Genomic DNA, 22,930 nt, shown 5'->3' on the forward strand with positions numbered 1-22,930 from the left:
ATCCACCAAACTTTTGATCACTCACTTAATTTGTCTTTATCCTTATGCATCCCAACCTCATTATCAACTCCGCTCCAACCCCAACCTCACTATCATCGGAACGTGCAGCCCTCCACTCCAACCCCAACCTCACTATCTGCCAACTGCCACCACGACATTAACCGCCTCAACCTGTCCATCTCTCTCACCCACTACAACCTCTCACCCTCAGAAAGTGCAGACCTCCACTCCCTCCTCTCCAACCCCAACCTGACTATCAAACCTGCAGCCAAGGGAGGCGAGGTAGTAGTTTGGCACACCGATCTTTACACTGCTGAGGCTAAACGCCAGCTTGTGGACACCTCCTCCTACTGCCCCCTTAACCATGACCACACCTCCCACCACCAAACCATCATCTCCCAGACCATCCATAACGTCATCACCTCAGGGGATCTCCCATCCACCGCCTCTAACCTCACAGTCCCACAACCCCGCACCGCCCGTTTCTACCTCCTGCCCAAAATCCACAAACCTGACCGCCCCGGCCGACTCATTGTCTCAGCCTGCTCCTGCCCCATCGAACCCATCTCTTCATACCTCCACACGGTCCTGTCCCCCTTAGTCCAAGAACTCCCCACCTACGTTCGGGACACCACCCATGCCCTCCACCTCCTCCATGATTTTCGCTTCCCCGGTCCCCAAAGCCTTATCTTCACCATGGACATCCAGTCCCTGTACACCTCCATCCCCCATCACGAAGGACTCAAAGCCCTCCACTTCTTCCTTTCCCACCGCACCAACCAGTACCCTTCCACTGACACCCTCCTTCGACTGACTGAACTGGTCCTCACCCTAAATAACTTCTCTTTCCAATCCTCCCACTTCCTCCAAACCAAAGGAGTAGGCATGGGCACCTGCATGGGCCCCAGCTATGCCTGCCTCTTCATAGGATATGTGGAACAGTCCATCTTCTGCACCAATCCCCACCTTTTCCTCTGCTATATCGATGACTGTATTGGCGCTGCCTCGTGCTCCCACGAGGAGGTTTAACAGTTCATCCACTTTACCAACACCTTCCAACCTGACCTCAAATTTACCTGGACCATCTCAGACTCCTCCCTCCCCTTCCTAGACCTTTCCATTTCTATCTCGGGCGACCGAATCAACACGGACGTTTACTATAAACTGACCAACTCCCACAGCTACCTAGACAACACATCCTCCCACCTCGCCCCCTGTAAAAACGCCATACCATATTCCCAATTCCTTTGTCTCCGCCACATCTGCTCCCAGGAGGACCAGTTCCAATACCGTACAACCCAGATGGCCTCCTTCCTCAAAGGCCGCAATTTCCCCCCAGACGTGATCGACGATGCTCTCCATTGCATCTCCTCTACTTTCTGCTCCTCCGCCCTTGAGCCCCGCTCCTCCAATCGCCACCAGGACAGAACCCCACTGGTCCTCACCTACCACCCCACCAACCTCCAGGTACATCGTATCATCCGTCGTCATTTCTGCCACCTCCAAACGGACCCCACCACCAAAGATATATTTCCCTCCCCTCCCCTATCAGTGTTCCGAAAAGACCACTCCCTCCATGACTCCTTTGTCAGGTCCACACCCCCCACCAACCCAACCTCCACTCCCGGCACCTTCCCCTGCAACCGCAAGAAATGCAAAACTTGCGCCCACACCTCCCCCCTTACTTCCCTCCAAGGCCCCAACAGATCCTTCCATATCCGCCACAAATTCACCTGCACCTCCACACACATCGTTTACTGCATCCACTGCACCCAATGTGGCCTCCTCTATATTGGGGAGACAGGCCGCCTACGTGCGGAACGTTTCAGGGAACACCTCTGGGACACCTGCACCAACCAACCCAACCACCCTGTGGCTCAACACTTTAACTTCCCCTGCCACTCCACCAAGGACATGCAGGTCCTTGGACTCCTCCATCGCCAGACCATAGCAACACGACGGCTGGAGGAAGAGCGCCTCATCTTCCGCCTAGGAACCCTCCAACCACAAGGAATGAACTCAGATTTCTCCAGTTTCCTCATTTCCTCTCCCCCCACCTTGTCTCAGTCTAATCCCTCGAACTCAGCACCGCCTTCCTAACCTACAATCTTCTTCCTGACCTCTCTGCCCCCACCCTGTCTCCGGCCTATCACCCTCACCTTGACCTCCTTCCACCTATCGCATTTCCAACGCCCCTCCCCCAAGTCCCTCCTCCCTACCTTTTATCTTAGCCTGCTGGACACACTTTCCTCATTCCTAAAGAAGGGCTCATGCCCGAAACGTCGACTCTCCTGCTCCTTGGATGCTGCCTGACCTGCTGTGCTTTTCCAGCAACACATTTTCAGGTCTGATCTTCAGCATCTGCAGTCCTCACTTTCTCCTAGAAGAATTTATCCTTATGCAGACTCTCTACCTACTCATGAACTTACTTTCTTCCTCATCTTGGTGTCATTGGCAAAAGTAGCTAACATGTTCCATCCCCTCAACCAAGTCACTGATATAAAGTCTAAAGATTTGAGGACCCCACACTGATCCCTATGGCACTCCTCTCACTATAAATTGCTGGTCTGAAAATGACCCATTTATCCCTATTCTCTGCTTCTTGTAAGCTAACCAATCCTTTGCTATGCCAATACCTTATACCCTATTGCTATGTGCTCCTATCTGAAAGAGGTGCCTTAACAAATGCCTTTTGGAAATCCAATGCACCACATCTACTGGTTCTCCTCTAAGCATCACAACTGTTGCTTAATCAAAAACTCTAATGGATTTGTTCAACATATTTTCCCTTTCACATGTCTATCTTGGCTATGATTTTGATTGCATTTTGATTTTCTAAGCATCTTGGATTCCAGCATGCTCTTTATGACAGATGCTAGGCTAACTATGGATCTCGTCTCTGTGCTGCTTCTTCTTTTAGACCCTGAAATGCATGCTAGTGACATATCAACCTTCAGAGCCAAAAGTTTTCCCAGCCTCTTTTGCCTGGTGATGGTGATTGCTTTAAGGTAATCCTGCCCTATCACCTCTGGATTTTCAATTATCTTTAGGAGGCTTTCTTCCATGAAGACAGACACCAACTACTGTTCAAACCTCTTTTTTTCTTGCCCATTATCAATCCTCCGGACTCTCTCTCTCTCTACTAGCCTAAAAGGATTTTAGTAAAGCTTTTTAATGAACCTTCAACACAGTAAAAGGATCAGCAGTGCAAAATTAATCATTGAAAACCATCATGTTGATCTTATGGGGGGGTCACAGCAGCATAGCTCCTTAACAGAGATTTTAAGAAGGCTGGCATGGAGACAGTATACAGTTGCTGCAGGGTTAATCTTGTTTGCATTCACAGTACAGGTCCAATTTTAGTTCTGTGTAAGTGAACAGAGTTTGGGTGGATTAAAATGAGGCACTGCTTTCCTTTGTTGGTACCTAAATACGCTGCATAAGCTTGAACTTACGTCATTTTGTTTTAATATAATCATTTAAGGAATCTTCCAGATTTGGGACTTGCTGAGTGCATGAAGTTGTCTGTTTTCTATTTTACAAGAGTGAACACGCTATTTTAAAAAAAAAGCTCCTTGGCTGATCGGCACATAGGGATTTCCTAAAGATGCAATGAATACATCTTTTCTTCCTTGTCACTTCTTTATATTATGTACTCAATGGATCTTAGTGCATTTTCAGGGACAATCAAATGCCATGATCATTTTTGGTTTTTACCCTGCACTGCCATCGCGTCCACCGGGGAGATCTTCCTTGAAGTGGTAATGTAACTGATCATGGCTGGGAACAATCAGAAGGCCTATGGTCCAGGAAGGAAGGCGGTTCCACTGTCAGAATTGACCACCATCACTGTGAACATTGATGAATATACAGATTTGTTTATGCAAACCACTGGCTACAAGATCATGCTTGTGGAGGGCAGGCCCTCCCTCAGGTTTGTCATGAGTCCACAGCTTTGGTTGATGATGACAGCTCAGGATCAGGAGGTTATGTGTGAGAGACCTTGGAGGGGCCCCATCACCGGCTGCAGGTAAATCACCACAAGACACGTCTCTCCTAATAATGGGCGGCACAGTGGCACAGTGGTTAGCACTGCTGCCTCACAGCGCCAGAGACCCGGGTTCAATTCCCAACTCAGGCGACTCACTGTGTGGAGTTTGCATATTCTCCCCGTGTCTACGTGGGTTTCCTCCGGGTGCTCCAGTTTCCTCCCACAGTCAGGTCAGGTGAATTGGCCATAGTGTTAGGTAAAAGGAGTAAATGTAGGGGAATTGGTGGGTTTTGCTTCGGCGGGTCAGTGTGGACTTGTTGGGCCGAAGGGCCTGTTTCCACACTGTAAGTAATCTAATCTAATCTAATGTACCCAAGCAGCTGACAAAATGAGCAGTTAATTGTGCTGATTGACTACCCCCGGGTTCAGAACGTGTCAGTCCACTGACTTGATACCAACTCCGGTAAGATTTCTCTCAGATCTGCCTTCAAGCTGACTCTTTCTGAACCTGGAATGGGATGAGGAGGAATTTTTTCAGCCAGAGGGTGGTGAATCTGTGGAACTCATCACTGCAGAAGGCTGTGGAGGCCAAATCATTAAGTCTATTTAGGACAGAGATAGATAGGTTCTTGATTAGTGAAGAGATCAAGAGTTATGGGGAGAAGGCAGGTGAATGGGGTTGAAAAACATATCAGCGATATTTGAATGGCAGAGTAAACTTGATGTGGCAAATGGCCTAATTCTGCTCCTACTTCTTTTGGAAGATTCTGACCTCCAAGTTTATATTAACACTGGCGCTGAGTTGTACTGTGATGATAACATTGGTTGACAATCAACAAATTAGAGGGAAGGTAGTGACCAGAAGTTTAGTAGCAAGATCGACACAAAAATGTAAATGTAATACATTTTTAAAAAATTTGAAGAATTCAAAGTCTTATGCAAGGAGTTACAAAAAGAATGCTCCTATTTGTTCTTGAACTAAACTAAGAGTCTGTGAGTGTGCATCGAGATATCAGGAGACAATGATGCCAATAACCTGCACAGCCTTTTACAAGGGTTTTGGAAAAGAAAATGAGTTCAAATCAGCTCTTCAATCCTGAAGAATATTCCTAGTGCACTCGCAATTTGCTTTGCTACACTTTAATATTCCATTATGATAACCCCATTAATCACCTGTTTTCAAGAGAAAGATTATCCGTTTTCTCTTTCATTTAGCGATGGGATGGATACATGATTGCACCATTAAATAACCCTTATTCAGCAATAACCTTGTCACTGATGCTCAGTTTGGGTTCTGCTAGAGTTTCTCGTCTTGTGGTTTCATTTGGACTGGTTCAAACTTGGACAAAAGAGCTCAAATGCTGAGGTAGGAGTGATTGACTTTGATATCAATGCAACATACAACCAAACCTGATAGCAAGGGACTTTAGTAAAACTGAAGTTGGTGGGAATCAGGGAAAATCCCTCCATTGTTTGGAATCATAGTGAGCACAAAGGACCACAGTTGTGTTTGCTGGCAATCAATCATTTCAGTCATAGGAGTTTCTCAGGGTAGTATACTAGTCCCAAGCATCATCATCTGGTTCATCAATAACTTCTCTCCTTCATAAGGTCAGATGTGGGAATGTTCACTGATGATTACACAATGCTCCGTACCATTCACAACTCCTCAAATACTGAAACAGTTCACATCCAAATGCAAGACCTGGATAATATCCAGACTTGAACGGATCAATGGCAAATGACATTAGTGTCACACAATTGTCAAGGAATGCCCATCTCCAACAAAGAAGAATCTAACCAACTCCAGTTGACACTCAGCCACATTACCATCAATTAATACTCACTATCAACATCCTGATCAGAAACTCCATACATAAATACTGTGGCTGGGAGAACAGGTCATAACCGCACCTAACACCCAATATTCTATCTACCATCCACAAAGCGTAAGTCAATAGTATGAAGGAATATTCTCCACTCAAACAAGACACGAAGCTCAACACCATATGGGATAAACTAGCCCACTTGATTGGCATCACAGCCATTACACTAAACATTCACACCCTCCTCTTCTGAGACATAGTAACAACAGGCTGTACCACCTACAACATGCACTGCAGCAACTCACCAACACTCCTTCCAAACCTCACCCACCTAGAAGAAGTGCATCAGATGCATGTGAATACTGCCACCTACAAGTTCTCCCCCAAACCATACACCATCCTAACTTGGAGATATATCACCATTCATTCACTGAGCTAAAATCCTGGAACACCCTTCCAAATGTCATTGTGCGCGTAGGTTATGCAGGAGCGATGTCCTGTACCTAAAGAGATAGATAATGCAACAAATATGGGAGGATATCACTGAGCAGTTAACAGTCAGCGGGCTATGAACCATGAAATCATTTCACTGCTATAAGAAATTTAACAATTTGTGACAAGTAAGATCACAACTCACAAACTCATTGTTCAATAAGTACACCATTGCCGCCATCACAACTGCAACATATTCCAAAGAAAACATAATGACACATTGACATTCACACATCTCACATTACTATATCCTTTCCATTTTTATTCTAATTTCAGACAACCCTCACAATCAAGTGACTGTGCATACACAAAAACACACCTGTGAAAGCATTCATTCACAATCATACTCTTTCTCTTCCAAAACCAGATTGCATACAAATACCAACAGAAACTGACTGGGTAAGTCAGTCTATTCTGTATCATATGTCTCATATTCATTCTTCTCAAAGAATTTGTACAATTCCATTTTCGATTTCATTTCAAATGGGACAAATTTTAAACAAAAGACAATTTTCTGTGATTAACATTGTATGTTTCTAGAATGGCTTAAAGATGAACAAATCAATAATTAAATGTTATTTTGTAAAGCCTACCTGTGATGCACAATGTAGGTGATAATAGATGCAAAAAGGCACAGCAAAAGAACTGCAGTGCACGCATACACCACAGGGTGCAGATATTCCCCTGGGTACTGATTGAAGGAAAGCACAGTCTTCAAATCCTGAAAGGCAATCAAAAATATTCATTAACAGTCTCTGCTTCTTTTCCACACAATAAGGAAGAGAACATACTTTATTAAGCTACATACATCTAGCAACTGAAGCGTTAGACAATCACTTTCTAATCTAAAAATCATTCTTGTCTCTTCAAAACACGAATGCAATCTGATGATGTAGCTTTTTTTAAAATTCACCTCGACACAGCTCACAAGATATAAACAATTTCATAACATTTTTACTTCCTGCTAAACCATAATTAAGAGATGAAGATGATTTCTGCAATTGCCTTAGCAATCTTTCACAACCATTTTAAGAAAGAAACAGAGAGAGAGACAGGAAGAACTTGCAATTAAAAAGAAAATAATTTAAGAACAGCACTGGACACACTGATATACAAGTTAAATAAAAAATAAATAAGATGTTAATTATTTGGTCTTAAACATGTTTGCTTAGTACAGACAAGTGGCTTAATTGCATTTTTGGCTCTTTAGCTTGATGGAATCTGGAGCTCAATATTCTTAAATTAAAAAGAACTGGGAGATATGCCGAAATTCAACATCTCATTACATTAAGCAATCTGAATGTGCACCTGAAGTGCTATAAACAACAGGGCTATTTAATAATTAATAAACAACTATAATTAACTAAATAGTTTACAGTATGCTAGGCTTTACCAATTGGAGTACAAGAACAAGGAGGTTATCTTGAATATGGCATGAGCTCAGCATCAATCACAGTACTGTATCCACTTCTGGACACTGCTCTTTGAAAAGGATGCGTTCGCAAGAATGCAGAAGAGGTTCACAAGAATGGTTTGAGGAATGAAGTATTCCAGCTACAAATATATCTGAGAGAAGTTAGGATTATTGCCTTGGAGAAGAGATGGCTGACAAGAAATCTGATGGAAAAATTGAAAATCAAGAATGCCCTGGACAGATAGAATAGGGACAAAGTGTTCCCTCTTATGAAAGAGTGAAAGTTCACTGATTTAAAGCAATTAGTGAAAGATACATAAGTGACATGAAGAGAATCTTTCCACATAGCGAGTGGTTAGGGTTTAGAATAAGTAGCTTGAGAATATAATGGAGGTAGGTTCAACTGAGACTTTCAATAGGAAATTAGATTGCTATTTTAAAATGAAAAAGAAATACAGGGTTATAGGGACAAGACAGAAGAATGGCAGTACATTTGCAAAGCTAGTGCAGACCTGATGGGCCAAATGGCCTCCTTCAGTGCCATAATGCATCTGTGATTCTGAGCTCTTTCTCCCTATTACATGCACAATGGACCAAATAGTCTCCTTCTGTGCCATAAATTTTCAATGTTTGTATTTTCTAAGTTTAAAATTGCTAAACTGTTAATGAAATCTCAGTTTTTAAAAGCGTGATTTCTAAGAATGCAGCTTCATTAGTGCTAATTAAACATTAGCACTCGATCATGACACAGTTGCAGTAATGATCCTTAAATGCTTCTCAAGCATCTAATGAGTCACAGAACCAATGTAAATATCAAAAAGCTCATGAATCCAGCTGTGAAAAGGGCATTTTTTGTTGAAAATGGCTGACAGCAAGTGAGAAAAATCATACTGTCATGACAAGTCCCTCTCCGTGCCTGCAGCTTCTGTGGCTGAGTATTGCAAGCATTTATATTGTTAGGAAAAACCCGAAATCTAAAAGGAAGTGTCAACTGTGGCAGTATGTGACTGACAGAGCGAATCTTATCAGGGTTTCTTGGAGCTTCTCACTCGAAGTCTAAAAACAATTGTGTGCCTCAAAGAAGATCACAAAGACATGCTAAGAATGTTATTGTTAAATAGCCACATATAATAGACATAAAAACAGCAATCCCTAATGGCATTGTGGGCCAACCCACAGCAGTCATTCAAGGAGGCAGCTCACCACCATCTTCTCAAGGGCAACTGTGGATGGGCAATAAATGCTGACCCAGCCAGGGACGCGTATGTCCCACCGAATGGATAAAAGCAAATTACCTAAAGGCATATAAAAATAAACTGCACGATTAGCAAGTTATTTTTGAAGGAAGGTAATAGGTTGTTCAAATTACTACTATACTATAAGGAAGAGTAAAGTGATAAAAATATTAGCCAGCTCTTTCTATGCCGTAACACAGAGGCTTAGAAATCCAGCCAGGCCCACAACTGGAGTTCCCCATTCCTGAAGACAGAAACCTAAAGTCCCCATCATATTGGAGCATAGGCCTCAATGCCATCAACTGCACCCGTCACAGCTGCCCCAAGAAAGGAAAGAAAAATAATGATTAGGTCGAGGGTAACGGAGTCCAGGGGTGATGATGGGTGGTGTATGGTGATGGTCAATTCTATTGTAGTATGATCCAAGATCTCTAAATGTAAACCTCGTTTGGGCTGTTGTACCTCTTCCTTTTGGATAAAGTGAATGTCATCTCTCATCCACCTTCTGCTGGCTGCAGATAATATTCCTATTCAGGAACAAAATGATCTGGATTATTGTCCTCTGTACAAAATCCTGCAGACAATTAAGAATAGGTTGCTCTAAAATAAACCCAACACAATGAGAAATCGTTTAGCTATTGATCACCTCCAGTTCATTGTAATATATTCGGAGGATTGTTCCATTGTGAGTAAGTCTTTTATTTAGTTCTATGAGAGTTATTTGAAGCATGGAGAATCACTGTCTACCCTGATTAATATGAAATAACTGTCTATCCCATTCCTCCAAAGGCAATAGTCTTCCAAACTGAAGAAGCCAGTGGTATGTTTGGGAAATATCACCAGACACTAAATGAGTGAGGGAGGGATAGAAATAGGCATGTGGCCACTGAAGAGTAACAGTTTTATGATCAGAAGTGGTGAAACATTATTTTTGGGAAATGAATCTCACTGACAATGCTAGCGTTTACCGTCCATTGCTATGATCCCGCATAAGGTACCAGTGAGCCTTTGAACCAAACTTAGTGTTCCAGGATTTTGATCTAGCAACATTGAAGGAAACGGTGATGTACTTCCAGGCCGGGATGGTGTGTATCTTGGAGGAGAACTTGCAGGCGGTGGTCTTTCTATGTACCTGCTGCCTTTGTCCAGCTAGATATAAAAATTATGATGTCTACAGTCCTTTTCAAGAAGATGCGCTCACTTGCTGCAGGCATATTGTAAATGGTCCATATCGCTACCACAGTGCACCCATCGCAGAGAGAGTCAATGATGTTGCTGATCGGTTCACCGAGCTGGTTGATTTTCTTGCAAACATTTTGCATACCTCCTGGGTGACATCTTCAGTGCTGTGCACCCTATGGATGACATCTTCAGTGCTGTATACCCTCTGGGTGACATCTTCAGTGCTGTGTAGCCTTTGGATAGCATCTTCAGTGCTGTGTACCCTCTGGGTGATACCTTCAGTGCTGCGTAGCCTCTGGATGAAGTGCTATCACTGTGATCTGCTCCGAACTTACAATAGACAATAGGTGCAGGAGCAGGCCATTCTGCCCTTCGAGCCAGCACCACCATTCATTATGATCATGGCTGATCATCCTCATTCCTGCCTTATCCCCATAACCCTTGATTCCAATATCCTTAAGATCTCTATCCAACTCTTTCTTGAAAGTATCCAGAGACTTGGCCTCCACAGCCTTCTGGGGCAGAGCATTCCACACACCCACCACTCTCTGGGTGAAGAAGTTTCTCCTCAACTCTGTTCTAAATGGCCTACACCTTATTTTTAAACTGTGTCCTCTGGTTCGGGACTCACCCAGTTCTGTCTGTTGTGGCAGGTGGTTCAACTGCCAACTCAACTGGGACAGGCTCAGCAAAGACAAGCTCGGGAATTCCTGGAGACCTGGTCTTCACCCACTGGTTCCATAAAGAAACATGTTGAAATAGAGACCATCTACAGACCACTACAGTACAAAACCGGAAACAGAGCAACCCACCATGACAGATAGAATGGCATATGTTTGGGGCGGATCACAATGATAACACCTCAGTTGGAAGCTACTCAGCACTGAAGAGGTCACCCAGGAGGCGGGAACAAAACGCTTGCAAGAAAATTAACCAGCTTGGCGAACTGACCAAGAACTTCAACCACAGCCCGAATGACCGATCTTCACTAAAACCTTGGAAAGAGTAAATGTTTAAGATGCTGAACGGGTGCCAATCCATTGGGTTGCTTTTGTGGAATAGTGCTGAGCTTCTTGAGTGTTGCTGGAGTTCCACCCATCAGGGCCAATATAGAGTATTGCAAGCAATCAAATAAATGGAGAACAAAGTTTGAGTCACCTGCTATCATCACATAAAACTTAAAGATATGTGTGTGGGGGGAATGAAATTTAAGAACCAGGCTCCTCATTAAACTTGATCAGCATAGTATGACTGTCTTTGCTTCAGAGAATCTACTTCAGTATAACCATTAGGGAGTTCTAACATTCTGCCTTTCTTGGAGCTGGGCTGTTGAGATTGGGGTTTGGGGGAGTGTGGGTAACAGTGTAATAAGATTTAGCTGCACGCCTTGTCCATTTGGCATCACTGAGAGGTTCTTCACAAAGGAGTCACGTAAGTGACAGGCTTGGCTTTCATTTGAGTAAAGAAGAGATTGCAGGTCATGCAAGGGGAATGGGTGGTGGAGAAGCATTGGCTATCTGAAGTCTGAGAGATCAGTGACAGGGGGGTATGAAGTTGGAATCCTGAGGGAATCAGAGACATAGCAGACAGAGCACTGAAGGTATCATGTAGAAGTTCAAAGGCCTCAAGGTGGGGAAGGGGTGGAGGTGGGAAGTACTAGTAATGGAGGATGAGGGAGTTGAGGTCAAGATGATTGATGAGGCTGTTTAATGGATACAGTAGTTAAGTGAAAAAGGAGCTAACTTCAAGATGCAACATTCCTAATCTTTTTTAAACTGACATGTATTGTAATATCAGGTTTCAGATACTTAGGGCATACCCTTAGATTATGGCAATACAGTTATCTTTTTACAGGCTGTTTTGGAATATTGACTTTCTCTTTTACATTATCCCCATATTTCTCTCTAACCTTTTTGTTGCTAATTTACCAAAGTAAACGCAGCAAATACAAATATACGATGACCCACCTCAAGATAATGTGTAGCTCAAGTGCTCTTACTCTCCTTTTCAAGTGCCAAGGTAGAATTGAATAATGAGATAATCCTTTTCTCATTAGGTGTTATGGTGTTATGGAAGTTCATTTGTGGATTTCCCTGCTGCAAGTTTGTTTCAACTGGTGAGCTGAGGCATGCATGAAGCTGTTCAAGTGTTTAGCAGAAAGTGAGTTAGTTAGATACACGGTTTTGTAAATCAGTCCATACTCAGCCCTAGCTACTAGACACAACCATTGTTGTACTTAAGCCTTTCATGTCTGCAGCCAATGGCCAGGTTATTCAAAGATTGCAGGCACTTGACACTTAAGAGATGAGGTTACAATTCTGACCTATATTTATCAAAAATCTGAGGAGATTATCCTTAAGTGGGTAAGTTTAGCTGAGATAGGGGAATGGTAATTAAAAGGTAGTGAGGAACTTGAGTGTAAGATGCTTTGAGACATGCACAGATCATGAAAGGCGATACTTAAACGTAAGTCATTCTTCTTTATAGTCTGTTTTGTTAATTTAATGGATTTTTTTTAGATTGAAATACATAAAAAAAACCCACAGCATTTTTAATTTGTCTGTGCTGGGATTCTTCTTACCACCTGGAAATGGGATCTTCTGTTTATCTTCAGGCTTCCACCTCTAGGTTTGTTGGAAACAGTTTGAGATAAGTCAATCAAAAACATGTTCCCTGAATATTTTGGGTCTTATTTTCTTGGATTTGTTGCAACACCTTTAAAGCATGTTGAGGTTTCTTTGTCAGGCAACAGGGGTAGTGTCCTGTGAGCTTTGCACAGGATTCTCCCACATCAGTTGGCATGTTGTTAAGTTGAAATTTCAGAGATTCCTGGATAAAAGAGTGAGAGGTCTATTTTCTTCTGTGCCTTCAGAGTTACTTAAAAGGGGGACAGAGTCAAAATGTTCTTTGTTGTCAAAAAAGTTGTATTTATGGTAATCCCCTGGTTTTCGGTTATTATGCTGCTCAGTTCCGACAGTTTCTTGATGCTGAACAAGAACTGAATCCAAACTCAATCACCACCTTCTTAAGGGCACGTAAGGATGGGCAATAAATGCTGGCCTAGCCATTGATGCCCACATCCCATGAGTGAATAAATAAAACTTTACTGTTCTAGTAGACCTTGAGGTAATATAGGACCATGTGTGCCCACCTTATTTTGTTCAGACATGTCGCAGGAATCTATGTCATTGCTGTGTACTCACCTGTTAATTCCAGTCAGAGAAGTGAATTAAATAAGCACCTAATCAAGACAGTTAATAAAATTCAATTGGTTACCAAAGAGAGGATTTATCATTTTAGGGGTTTTCAATCAAGGTTACACTGACCCGATTTGTAGCAATACCGGCCTCAACATAGAGTAGATATATCTGCAGGGAACAATGTAATTTTTGGCATGCTCTTACCAAATCTGTCTCCCCAGTACAAAGTGAGATTTTAGGTCTTCCTTATAATAGTGGCTCTAACCTTTACCTTCTACCTTGATTGTCAGTAGTACATCATCTCAATGTTTCAACAAGGTGCATGGTGATTCTAATAAGGTCTTTGATCCTTGAGTTTTCATTATCTGGCTAGCTTCCCTCTTTTGGCCTGACCAGAGATACTTGATTCTTTTACTAGGTTAGGTGAATTGGTCATGCTGAATTCTCCATAGTATCCAGGGATGTGCAGGTTAGATAGTCATGATTTGGAGATGCCGGTGTTGGACTGGGGTGTACAAAGTTAAAAATCACACAACATCAGGTTATAGTCCAACAGGCTTAATTGGAAGCACACTAGCTTTCGGAGCGACACTCCTTCATCAGGTGGTTGTGAGATAGATTAGCCATGAGAAATGCAAAGTTACAAGGATAGATTAGGGAGATGGTTTTGGGTGGGATGCTCTTTGAATAGTTGGTGTGGACTCAATGGGCTGAATGGCCTGCTTCCACACTGTAGAGATTCTATGATTCTACTAAATATTAAATGTTTTATTGCCCTTTGTTGCTAGTGCTGAGTTTATATTTTCATCATACGAGTATTCAAATTCATCAATCTGACAAAGCTTCCTGACATGAAGTCTGTTAAGTTGAAATGTCCTCGGCTTTTCAACAGCCAGGTCACCCAGGAGTGAGAGAAACAAACTCCAATGCGCCAATGCAACTACAAAAACACACTTCTACTGTAATTGGGGAATGCATTTGAAGTAAGACAATATATCATCATGGTATCAACATTTTGAATTGACAATATCATCTTCTCAGTCCTCTAAGTCATCGCAACTTCAAGTTCCAGCCACTTTTCACCAACACTTCTTAACAGGTATTTTACAGATGTTGCTGATGATATGATATCCTTGGATTTTTCTCAATTACCAAGATTTCCATGGCTCAGAAAAACTCTGGAATCCATACAATGGAAAATCTTCTGAGGGATCTAACCGGCAAAATCAATTACTCCACATAAACTTCAGACAATCTTATCAAACTCATTGCAGAACAGAACTCTAAATTCATAGGCGATGTCTTGAATGTTTCCTTTCTGAGGGAGTTGTTCTGACCAACCCTTCCTTCCAGCTACCAACCAGATTCATTCCTCCCATTGATCAATCAGGTCGTCCCCTCTACCTTCGTCTATCCTTACCTCACTACCCCACCAGCATTACCCCCTCCCCTACCCCTGCATCCCTCCTCATCTGCAGCTCCCCCTACACCCACCCACGACCCAAAACATTGACTTCTCCACCCCTGACGCTGCCTAGCTTGCTGTGTTCTTCCAGCCTCCTGCTTGTACACCATGTTAATGGAAGCAAGCAATTGTTGTTCTAGTACCAAAGCAAAAACAAAGGAACATTAAACAAACTACAGCATATTGCCTTGACAGACCACCTCTCTAAGATTGCAGAGCAGTTCATGACTATGTGGTGATCATCTGACATTGAACACCGATTTGAGTATCACTATTTTGATCACTAGTCTGGAAGATTTAGAATCACTGGCTGGTTAACATGGTGAATTTTCTTTGCTAAAGTATTGATTTGCTGGGAACAACCTCAACCATTATTGCAACAGGTTTTATAAAGGCACTGGACAAGGTTGATCATGCAGCTGAATAAAGATTTTTTAAAAAGTGGGATTCTTGACTAATGGAATTCCAACTTCCTCGACACTTTGAGTTGGTTTTCTGAAAGTGTTCAGTTTACAGCAGGCTGGCCTCAGGGCATTCAATAAGGGACCGTTTTTATCCTCTCTGACCCTCACTAACAATTCTTGTTTTTCTGGCCTCAAGTATTGGAAGTATGTGGACGATACGACCCTTGTGGAGTCTACTGTGGTTGGTGAGGTTCAAGAAACTTTTGATGGCATTAATGAGCGATTTAGGGGATACAGCATGCAGTTAAATGTGACTAAATGCGATTCCAGCAATTGTGAGCACTTGACATAAAATTAAGCAATTACACCCTGACAGAGCTAAAAATTTCGAAAATCCTGGGGATACATCTTTAAGTAGGACAGATCAGTGACTGCATATGAGATATAATAGAAAAAATGATGCGTATTCTTAGATTCATCGTCCCTTTCAGTGTCCTTTGTCCTGACCTGTTTTTGTCTCTGCCAGTTACGACATGCCTTGGGCAAATAGCCTGTTCCGGTTTGGCATCTTTGACCAATTCCGATCCAATTTCAGACCAGGTTATCACCATTACCCCAAAGCAAACAAGGCCACTCAGAAGTTCAACTGAATTCAACCCTGTAAGATTTGGAACAGAAAGATAACCATACAGTACTACTTCACATATAGTTCAGATCCTCCAAAAAGTGCTTAAGTAATGAAATCCCTTGGAAAGATAGTATTCACAATGTAGCAATGGTGAAGTGTTCTGTAAATTTAAAATTAGATTACATTGATTACAATATTCTTCTTTTAACATCTTGCTGAATCTCTGTCTACTTTTGCTGCTACCTGCTTGTTGCATGCTTTAAACCAGACTACTCAGCCCATATTTGATTTTTAATGATAGAAAATACACTATAATTCAGCTTTAAGACTGAAAAATGTTTTTAGGATAAAATATATTATTATTTGATAAACATATTTTAAAAAATTTGTCTTGAGATGTGAGCGTCCTTGACTCAGCCAACACTTATTGCCTGTCCCTGATTGCCTTTGGTCGTCATAACGAGCAGCTTCCTTGAACCACTGCACTGTGTGGCGTGTAAGGACACCCATAGTGCTAACAGGAAAGGAACTCCAGGATTTTGACACAGCTACAGTGAAGTAATGGTGATATTTTTTCAAGTCATGATGTTTGGTGACTTGGAGGGAAACTTGCAGATGATATTCCCGTATATCTTTTGCCTGTGTCCTTGTAGGTGGTAGAGGTTGCCAGTTTGGAAGGTGCCATTAGAAGAGACCGGATAAGTTACTGCAGCGGATCTTGGATTTTTAGTTCCCAAAATAATGGGGAGAAAGAGGTAACATATCCGAGACATGCCTCCCTCCTTAATTTTCTTCTTTCCAGCCGGATGGTTTCTGAGCACTTGCTTCTTGCCAATACTTTCATCCAATTGACAAGAGATGGAGCCCGATACTGCCCCACTAGTATACCATTCACTAGTCCTATTGAAATCTCCATGCTCTGCCCAGAGAAGCCTATTAATAACCCCAGTGTTTGGAATTTCTCCCAAACCGTGGGAATGGAGGAAGAGAGCCCTCCGTCTTCTCTCTTCAATTCAGTCTCAGAGAATTAAACTCTTTCAGAGTTGGCTAAGGCCCAGAATGATTTGAGCTACTCTCGTTTTAATGTCATGTGCCCTCTGACCATTTAAATGTTAGTCTTGCTACTGTGCCACCTTGGTTATCCTGAGGTAGGTTGCAGGCTCCTGACAATAGCCTCCATGAGTATCTAATGACTATTGACCCATGAAAATAATCGGGGATTGTGCTGGCATTGGAGCACAAGTCCCTCCTCATATTGTAGAGATAGAAAAATGCAAAATTAGTTCACGTCTTCAATCGCTATTTTTGGGATTTGCCTTGCTAGGCTCAGAGCCAGAGTTTATTGCTTAATCATGACTCTGCCAAGTAAAAAAATACATAGGATTTCCAATATTTCTTCAATACCAGAAAATATCACATGCTAGTTTAATTTTACACAGTTATCAATAAATCTTACTTACACTGAAATAACTTAAAAGCAGTATAATTATTATGTACCATTTGCAATCCGTGAATCTGAAGTGTTCACCTCAGAAGATGGAAATGGAAACAAATCCCAGCCCACTATTATCCTGGAGGAACCTCAACAAGGTAGGTCAGCCGCCATTGTTTTCAGTTGGCAGATAACCCATCCCATTATTCCCAGGACAGGGTCTTGTAAATAATCACAGCATCAATCTAAGCTTGTTGCTACACAATGGTAGCATCTGGAATTGGCACCGGGACATGGAAGCAAAGGGGAGTGTTGAAGTTAAGGGCCACTGTGGTGTTCTTGGGGAGTATTAGGCGGCAGAAAATGGAAGAGAAGAGTCGGCGACATTGGTCAGGCTGTATAAAGGACAATTATTTTTTCGATCTTATGAGAGGTAACTTTAGCCAAAAGATGATTGTCCTGTTCTGAATCATCACAAGTCATTAGTCGGCAAGAACTGCTTGGCATCTCAGTGTTCTACCAGAGAAATGAATGGAGTCTATTGTGAGGCAGTCTATTGTGCTAGACAGAGAAAATTGAACATCCTGTGATTATGTAATTGGGTATAGGACTGTCATTCACACTTCTTTGCAATCATACCCATATTACTTTGTACAGTACAATCATAACATCATCAAAATCACTGTATTTGATATGAACAGTCTCTCATAATCGTTCATACCATATCAGCCGAGATATCTGTAGTAACAGGTTTTTTTTTGCCTGACAATTTGCTGCCTTAGCAAAGATGAGACTGCATTGCACATGACTGGCAATCTCATTAATAATAGTGTTTTTTCTTAAAAAATAAAAGTCAAGTTATTATGAGACGAACTTTTTCATTCAAATGGAAGTTAATTCTCTGCCTCAGAGGGAGGTGGAGGTTCAGTCATTGTGTATGTCCAACACTGACAGTAATAGATTTCTACATTTTAGATACATCAAGGGACACCAGGAAAATAGTACTGAAGTAAAAGATTATCCAATGACAGAGGGGGTTGGAGGGCTGAACTGGGGGCTTTTCTTTATATTTTCATGTTCTTAGAGAATACTGATCTACCAAGTTATCAGTAATAAGTAATGATTATTCGCTTTGGGGAATATTTTGAAAATGATTAATTGTCCTGTAACTCCAGGACAAATGGTGGCAGAATTGCAGTGCTGCAAATCTATCCATCTGCACTCCTGATTGGCAGAGAAATAGAGTAACATTAATCCTAACCCACCATATTACCCAGAATCTGAGCATTATTAAACTAAATGTTCACTGTTCCCTTCTTTATATGTTTTATAATCGGGCTCATTTGTTATTGCAGCTTCTGCAAAGGACGCACTTTCCATCCTTCCACAGTTGGAGTGCCTGAAATAATGATATTATCCACATACCTAAATAAATAATATCCTATACTTAATTTATGCCAAAACATCTTTCCGCATCCCATTGGATTAACTACGTCTAATTCATAACTACATTTTACACTATATGCTTGCAAAACTTAATATGTGAGAAACCTGTATCCTTTTACTTTGTGGCATATTCTATACAGGTTGTGGCAGGGTAGTTGTTTATCCCTTATAATTGGCAAAATCTGACAGCTGATTATTGCTCAACTATATCAATATTTGTTTTCTGCCAGGGCTTGACAAAAAAATCACTGAGGTAAACCTGAATCTCCCTTGACACTAATATCTTCTGTTCATTTGATGGGTAAACAGTGCATGTGTGGGCAAACACAATACAGGTTAATGTGCGTGCAAAAATGTGTGCATGTGCAAAGATGCCTTCAAATTAGCACCAGGGGATACAATCTGCTGACTAATAGATGTCTTTCAATGCTCAGACAATAAAAGCAAGGCAGCTGAATCTAGAAAAGTATACATTTTCATCTGGTGTATATTCATATTACATGGCTATGTATGTCAAATGTTACAACTGAAAATTTTAAGTCTGTCCATTGCACAGTAATTTTAGTGCATATCTCAGCAGCAACTGATTGGTTTAAGCATGAGATTCAAAAAACATAAATCACTAAACTAAATACTATTGATTATCTGAGGTAATACTCACAAAGAGGATTGCTTTACAAAGAGCAAATAAGAAGTAGTTAGCAGACTGAAGATAAAAAGTTAGCAAACAAATGCCAATTGATAATCAGGAAGTGGCCAATGCCTTTTGATGCATCTCAGTTAGTTGTTAATCTCTGACAGTCCTGTCCAATAGGATATTAATACTCCCCAAACTTACAGCAATCAGACCCAACAATGTTTACCACATAATGCAAATTAGCTGCAATTTAGTCAAACAAAAGAGTAACTGTTTGAAAATAGGTTGAAGTTTTAAACTATGAGCAATCAAGGCTGATGGACTTACTACCAGAGCAAGGAGAACTTCAAAAGGACTTCACAATGCACCTGTTCTGCAAAGCAAGCTTGCAGTATATACTCTCAAGGAGTGGTAACCAACTGGTGTATGATGAGTTCAGCTTCTGAGAGGGCACTCCCTTTTTTTAATTCTGCAAAAGCAAACTATCAGAATTAGGAGGCATGAGAAAGTAAAAGAATCGATGCCTCTCCAGTATCTAGAAGGCACAAGTCAGTTATGTGCTGGAATATTCTCTACTTACCTGGATGGATGCAGCTCCAAACAACACTCAATGCTGAATACCAACATTCACTCCCTTCACCTCTGATACGCAGCAGCAGCAGTTCTCCATCTACAAGATGCATTGTAGTAACTCACCAAGCCTCAAACAACAGCACCTTCCAAACCCATGACCTCTACCACCTGGGAGGACAAAATGTAACACTACCACCTTCATATTTTCCTCCCAATCACACACCATCCTGAGTTCGAACTAAATCACCAATCCTTTGGTGTTGCCCGGCCAAAATCATTGAATTCCTTGCCTAACACATTGTGGGTGTTACCCCACCCATGAACTACAGTGGTTCAAGAAGGGCAGTTCACCCTCAGATTCTCTAGGGTAATTTGGATAAACATTGGCCAAGCCAGGAATCCCCACATCGGATGAATGAATTTTTAAAAGAAAAACTATGAAATAGATTCTGTACTCAGAATCTTACTCATTATCCATCACTCACCATTTCTGAACACAGTGCCTCACAAAAACACACTAATCAGGAGTCAGTGTTGGCACTTGGCATCTCAGACCTGCTCTGCCATTCAGTAAGATCATGGCTGATATGATTACTCCAGATTTCTGCCTACCCATAATAACCTTTTGCTCTTTTGTTTATTGAGAATCTATCTACCGCTGCTTTAAAATTAAAGATTCGGCTTGCATGTCTTTTCAGGAAGATATTCTCAAAGACAAATGAGACAAATTCCAAGAGAAGAAAATTCACCTAACTGTAAACCTTCTCTGAACTGCTTTCAATGCATTATAACTTTCCTTAAATCAGATCAATACTATACTCACTTGTGTCTGATATAGCTGCAGCATTACCACCCTACTTTTGTATTCAATCCCCCTGTAATTAGCAACAACATTTTATTAGCTTCCCTAATAACTTGCTATACTCCATACTAGCCCTTTGCGATTTTGCATTAGGTCATGCAAATCCCTCTGTGTCTCAGAACCACGTCATCTCTCACTCCCTACATAATCCTATGCTTTTTTAATGTTTCCCACCAAAATGAAAATTTTCTCATTTTCTACATTATACTCCATTTACCAATTTCTTTTTCCCAAGAGTGAACCTCTGTATTCCTCTGTTATGTCTTCTTCACAACACACATTTCCATATCTCTTTGTGTCATCAGCACATTTGGTCTCTTCGTCCAAGTAATTTATATAAATTGTAAAAAGCTCACGGTTCACTGATTCTTGTGGTGTACCTCTCATTACAACTTGCCAAGCAGAGAAAGTGTCATTTATGCTGACTGTTAACTGTTGGCTAACAACCGTCTCACCATACTAATATTTTTCCACACTATAACCTTTCATTTTCTGCAATAACCTTCGATGTGACACCTAATCAAATGCTTTCTGAAAATCTAAGTACAGTAGGCCACCAATGCTGCTTTGTTCACAGCATGTACTACATCCTCAAAGAATTCCAATAAATTGGTCAAACCATGATTTCCCTTCCACAAAACAATGTTGAATCTGCCTAATTACCTTGATTTCTTTTTGAAAAGGTGCCCTGCTATGGTGTCTTTAATAATAACTTCTGACATTTTCCCTACAACAAATGTGAAGTTAATTGGCCTGTCATCTTCTGCTTTTTGGCTCCCTCCCATTTTGAATAAAGGATACACAAACAGTTTCCCCAAGGTAATGGAATTTGCCCCAAATCTAGGAACTTTTGCATAATTAAAAGCAATACTTCAATTATTGCACTAGCTAGTATTTTTACAACTCTAGGGTGAAGTGAATTAGCAGCCAAAGACTTATCTGCAATTCCTGTAATATTTTACACCCTAGGAATAGAATAGCCCTTAACCAATTAGCACACACTCACGAAAAAAATAGTTTCTTCTCTATAGTAGATTAAGAATCAATTTCTATGAGGCAAAACGTTTAGGAAAATCAAGGGAGTACCTCCTTTTCTTTTTCACTAAACTTCCTTACTCACTCAAATTAGAATTCTCTGTTCAAAGTCATGATTAGTGTTATGTCACACTGAGATGTCTAAATTTATATGCTCTGAGCTCTGTTCCAGGAAAACCAGTTTAAGGCAGTTTCCTTAATTGATTAATTTCAGCTGCTCTCCAGTGGAATATTTGTATATCTGTTTTTAAACCTAGACGAATTTTAGAATTTTAAGAATGATATGAAAGAGAAGAGCTCCAAATGTTAGCTTTTATTTGAAGACTATGAGGGCTCATGAATATACATTAAATTTTAAACAAAGGATAGTTTATTCAGAGAAAGGTAGTCATGATTTGTAGGTGCCGGTGTTGGATTGAGGTGGGCAAAGTTAAAAATCACATAACACCAGGTTATAATCCAACAGGTTGATTGGAAGCACTAGCTTTCGGTGCACTGCTCCTACATCAGGTGGTTGTGGAGTATAAGATCGTAAGACACAGACTTTAGAGCTATAAATTCCGCGTCATTTGATCTTATACTCTACAACGATCTGATAAAGGAGCAGTGCTCCGAAAGCTAGTGCTTTCAAACACAGAGGAACCTCAATTATCCGAACGACATGGGTGGACACTATTTCATTCGGATAATTGAGTATTCGGTTAATCAATTCAATGCCTTTCCTCTGCGGCTCGGTGTTTTTGTTAAATCTGCTCCAAGTTCAGGAGACTAGGCAGCAGCATACTGCGCACGAGACCCCCACCCCTGGCACCCCTCCACTCCCCCTAACCTCGTCCAACACAGCGCACCCGTCTGCCCCACCCCCACGAACCCCCCGCCCCCCCCCCCCCCATCTGTCCCCGTTCACTCTCCGGGGCAGCTGGACCGGACATAATTACAAGACTGCTGCTGCCGCCTTTTGGGGGGTAAGTCTCCAAATAGCACAGACTCACGCACACACACACACACACACACAGACCCAGACAGACAGACAGAGACACACACACACACACACACACAACGTTTTACTGCAACGTTTTGACAGGTTCCATCTTTGCCCTGTCCAGGA

The 22,930-nt window shown here is 41.6% G+C and overlaps 1 protein-coding gene across 1 annotated transcript in view; it reads right to left on the reverse strand.

Moving 5' to 3' along the window:
• The window catches only part of LOC132826241 (adhesion G protein-coupled receptor A3), a 544,117-nt gene that overhangs the window by 51,276 nt on the left and 469,911 nt on the right, over positions 1-22,930 (reverse strand). Inside the window, exon 15 of the mRNA XM_060841943.1 lies at positions 6,903-7,030. Within this exon, the coding sequence (XP_060697926.1) occupies positions 6,903-7,030 (128 nt within the window). The remainder of the gene's footprint in view (positions 1-6,902; positions 7,031-22,930) is intronic.

This window comes from Hemiscyllium ocellatum, chromosome 22, assembly GCF_020745735.1.
Source record: "Hemiscyllium ocellatum isolate sHemOce1 chromosome 22, sHemOce1.pat.X.cur, whole genome shotgun sequence".
Classification (NCBI taxonomy): domain Eukaryota; kingdom Metazoa; phylum Chordata; class Chondrichthyes; order Orectolobiformes; family Hemiscylliidae; genus Hemiscyllium; species Hemiscyllium ocellatum.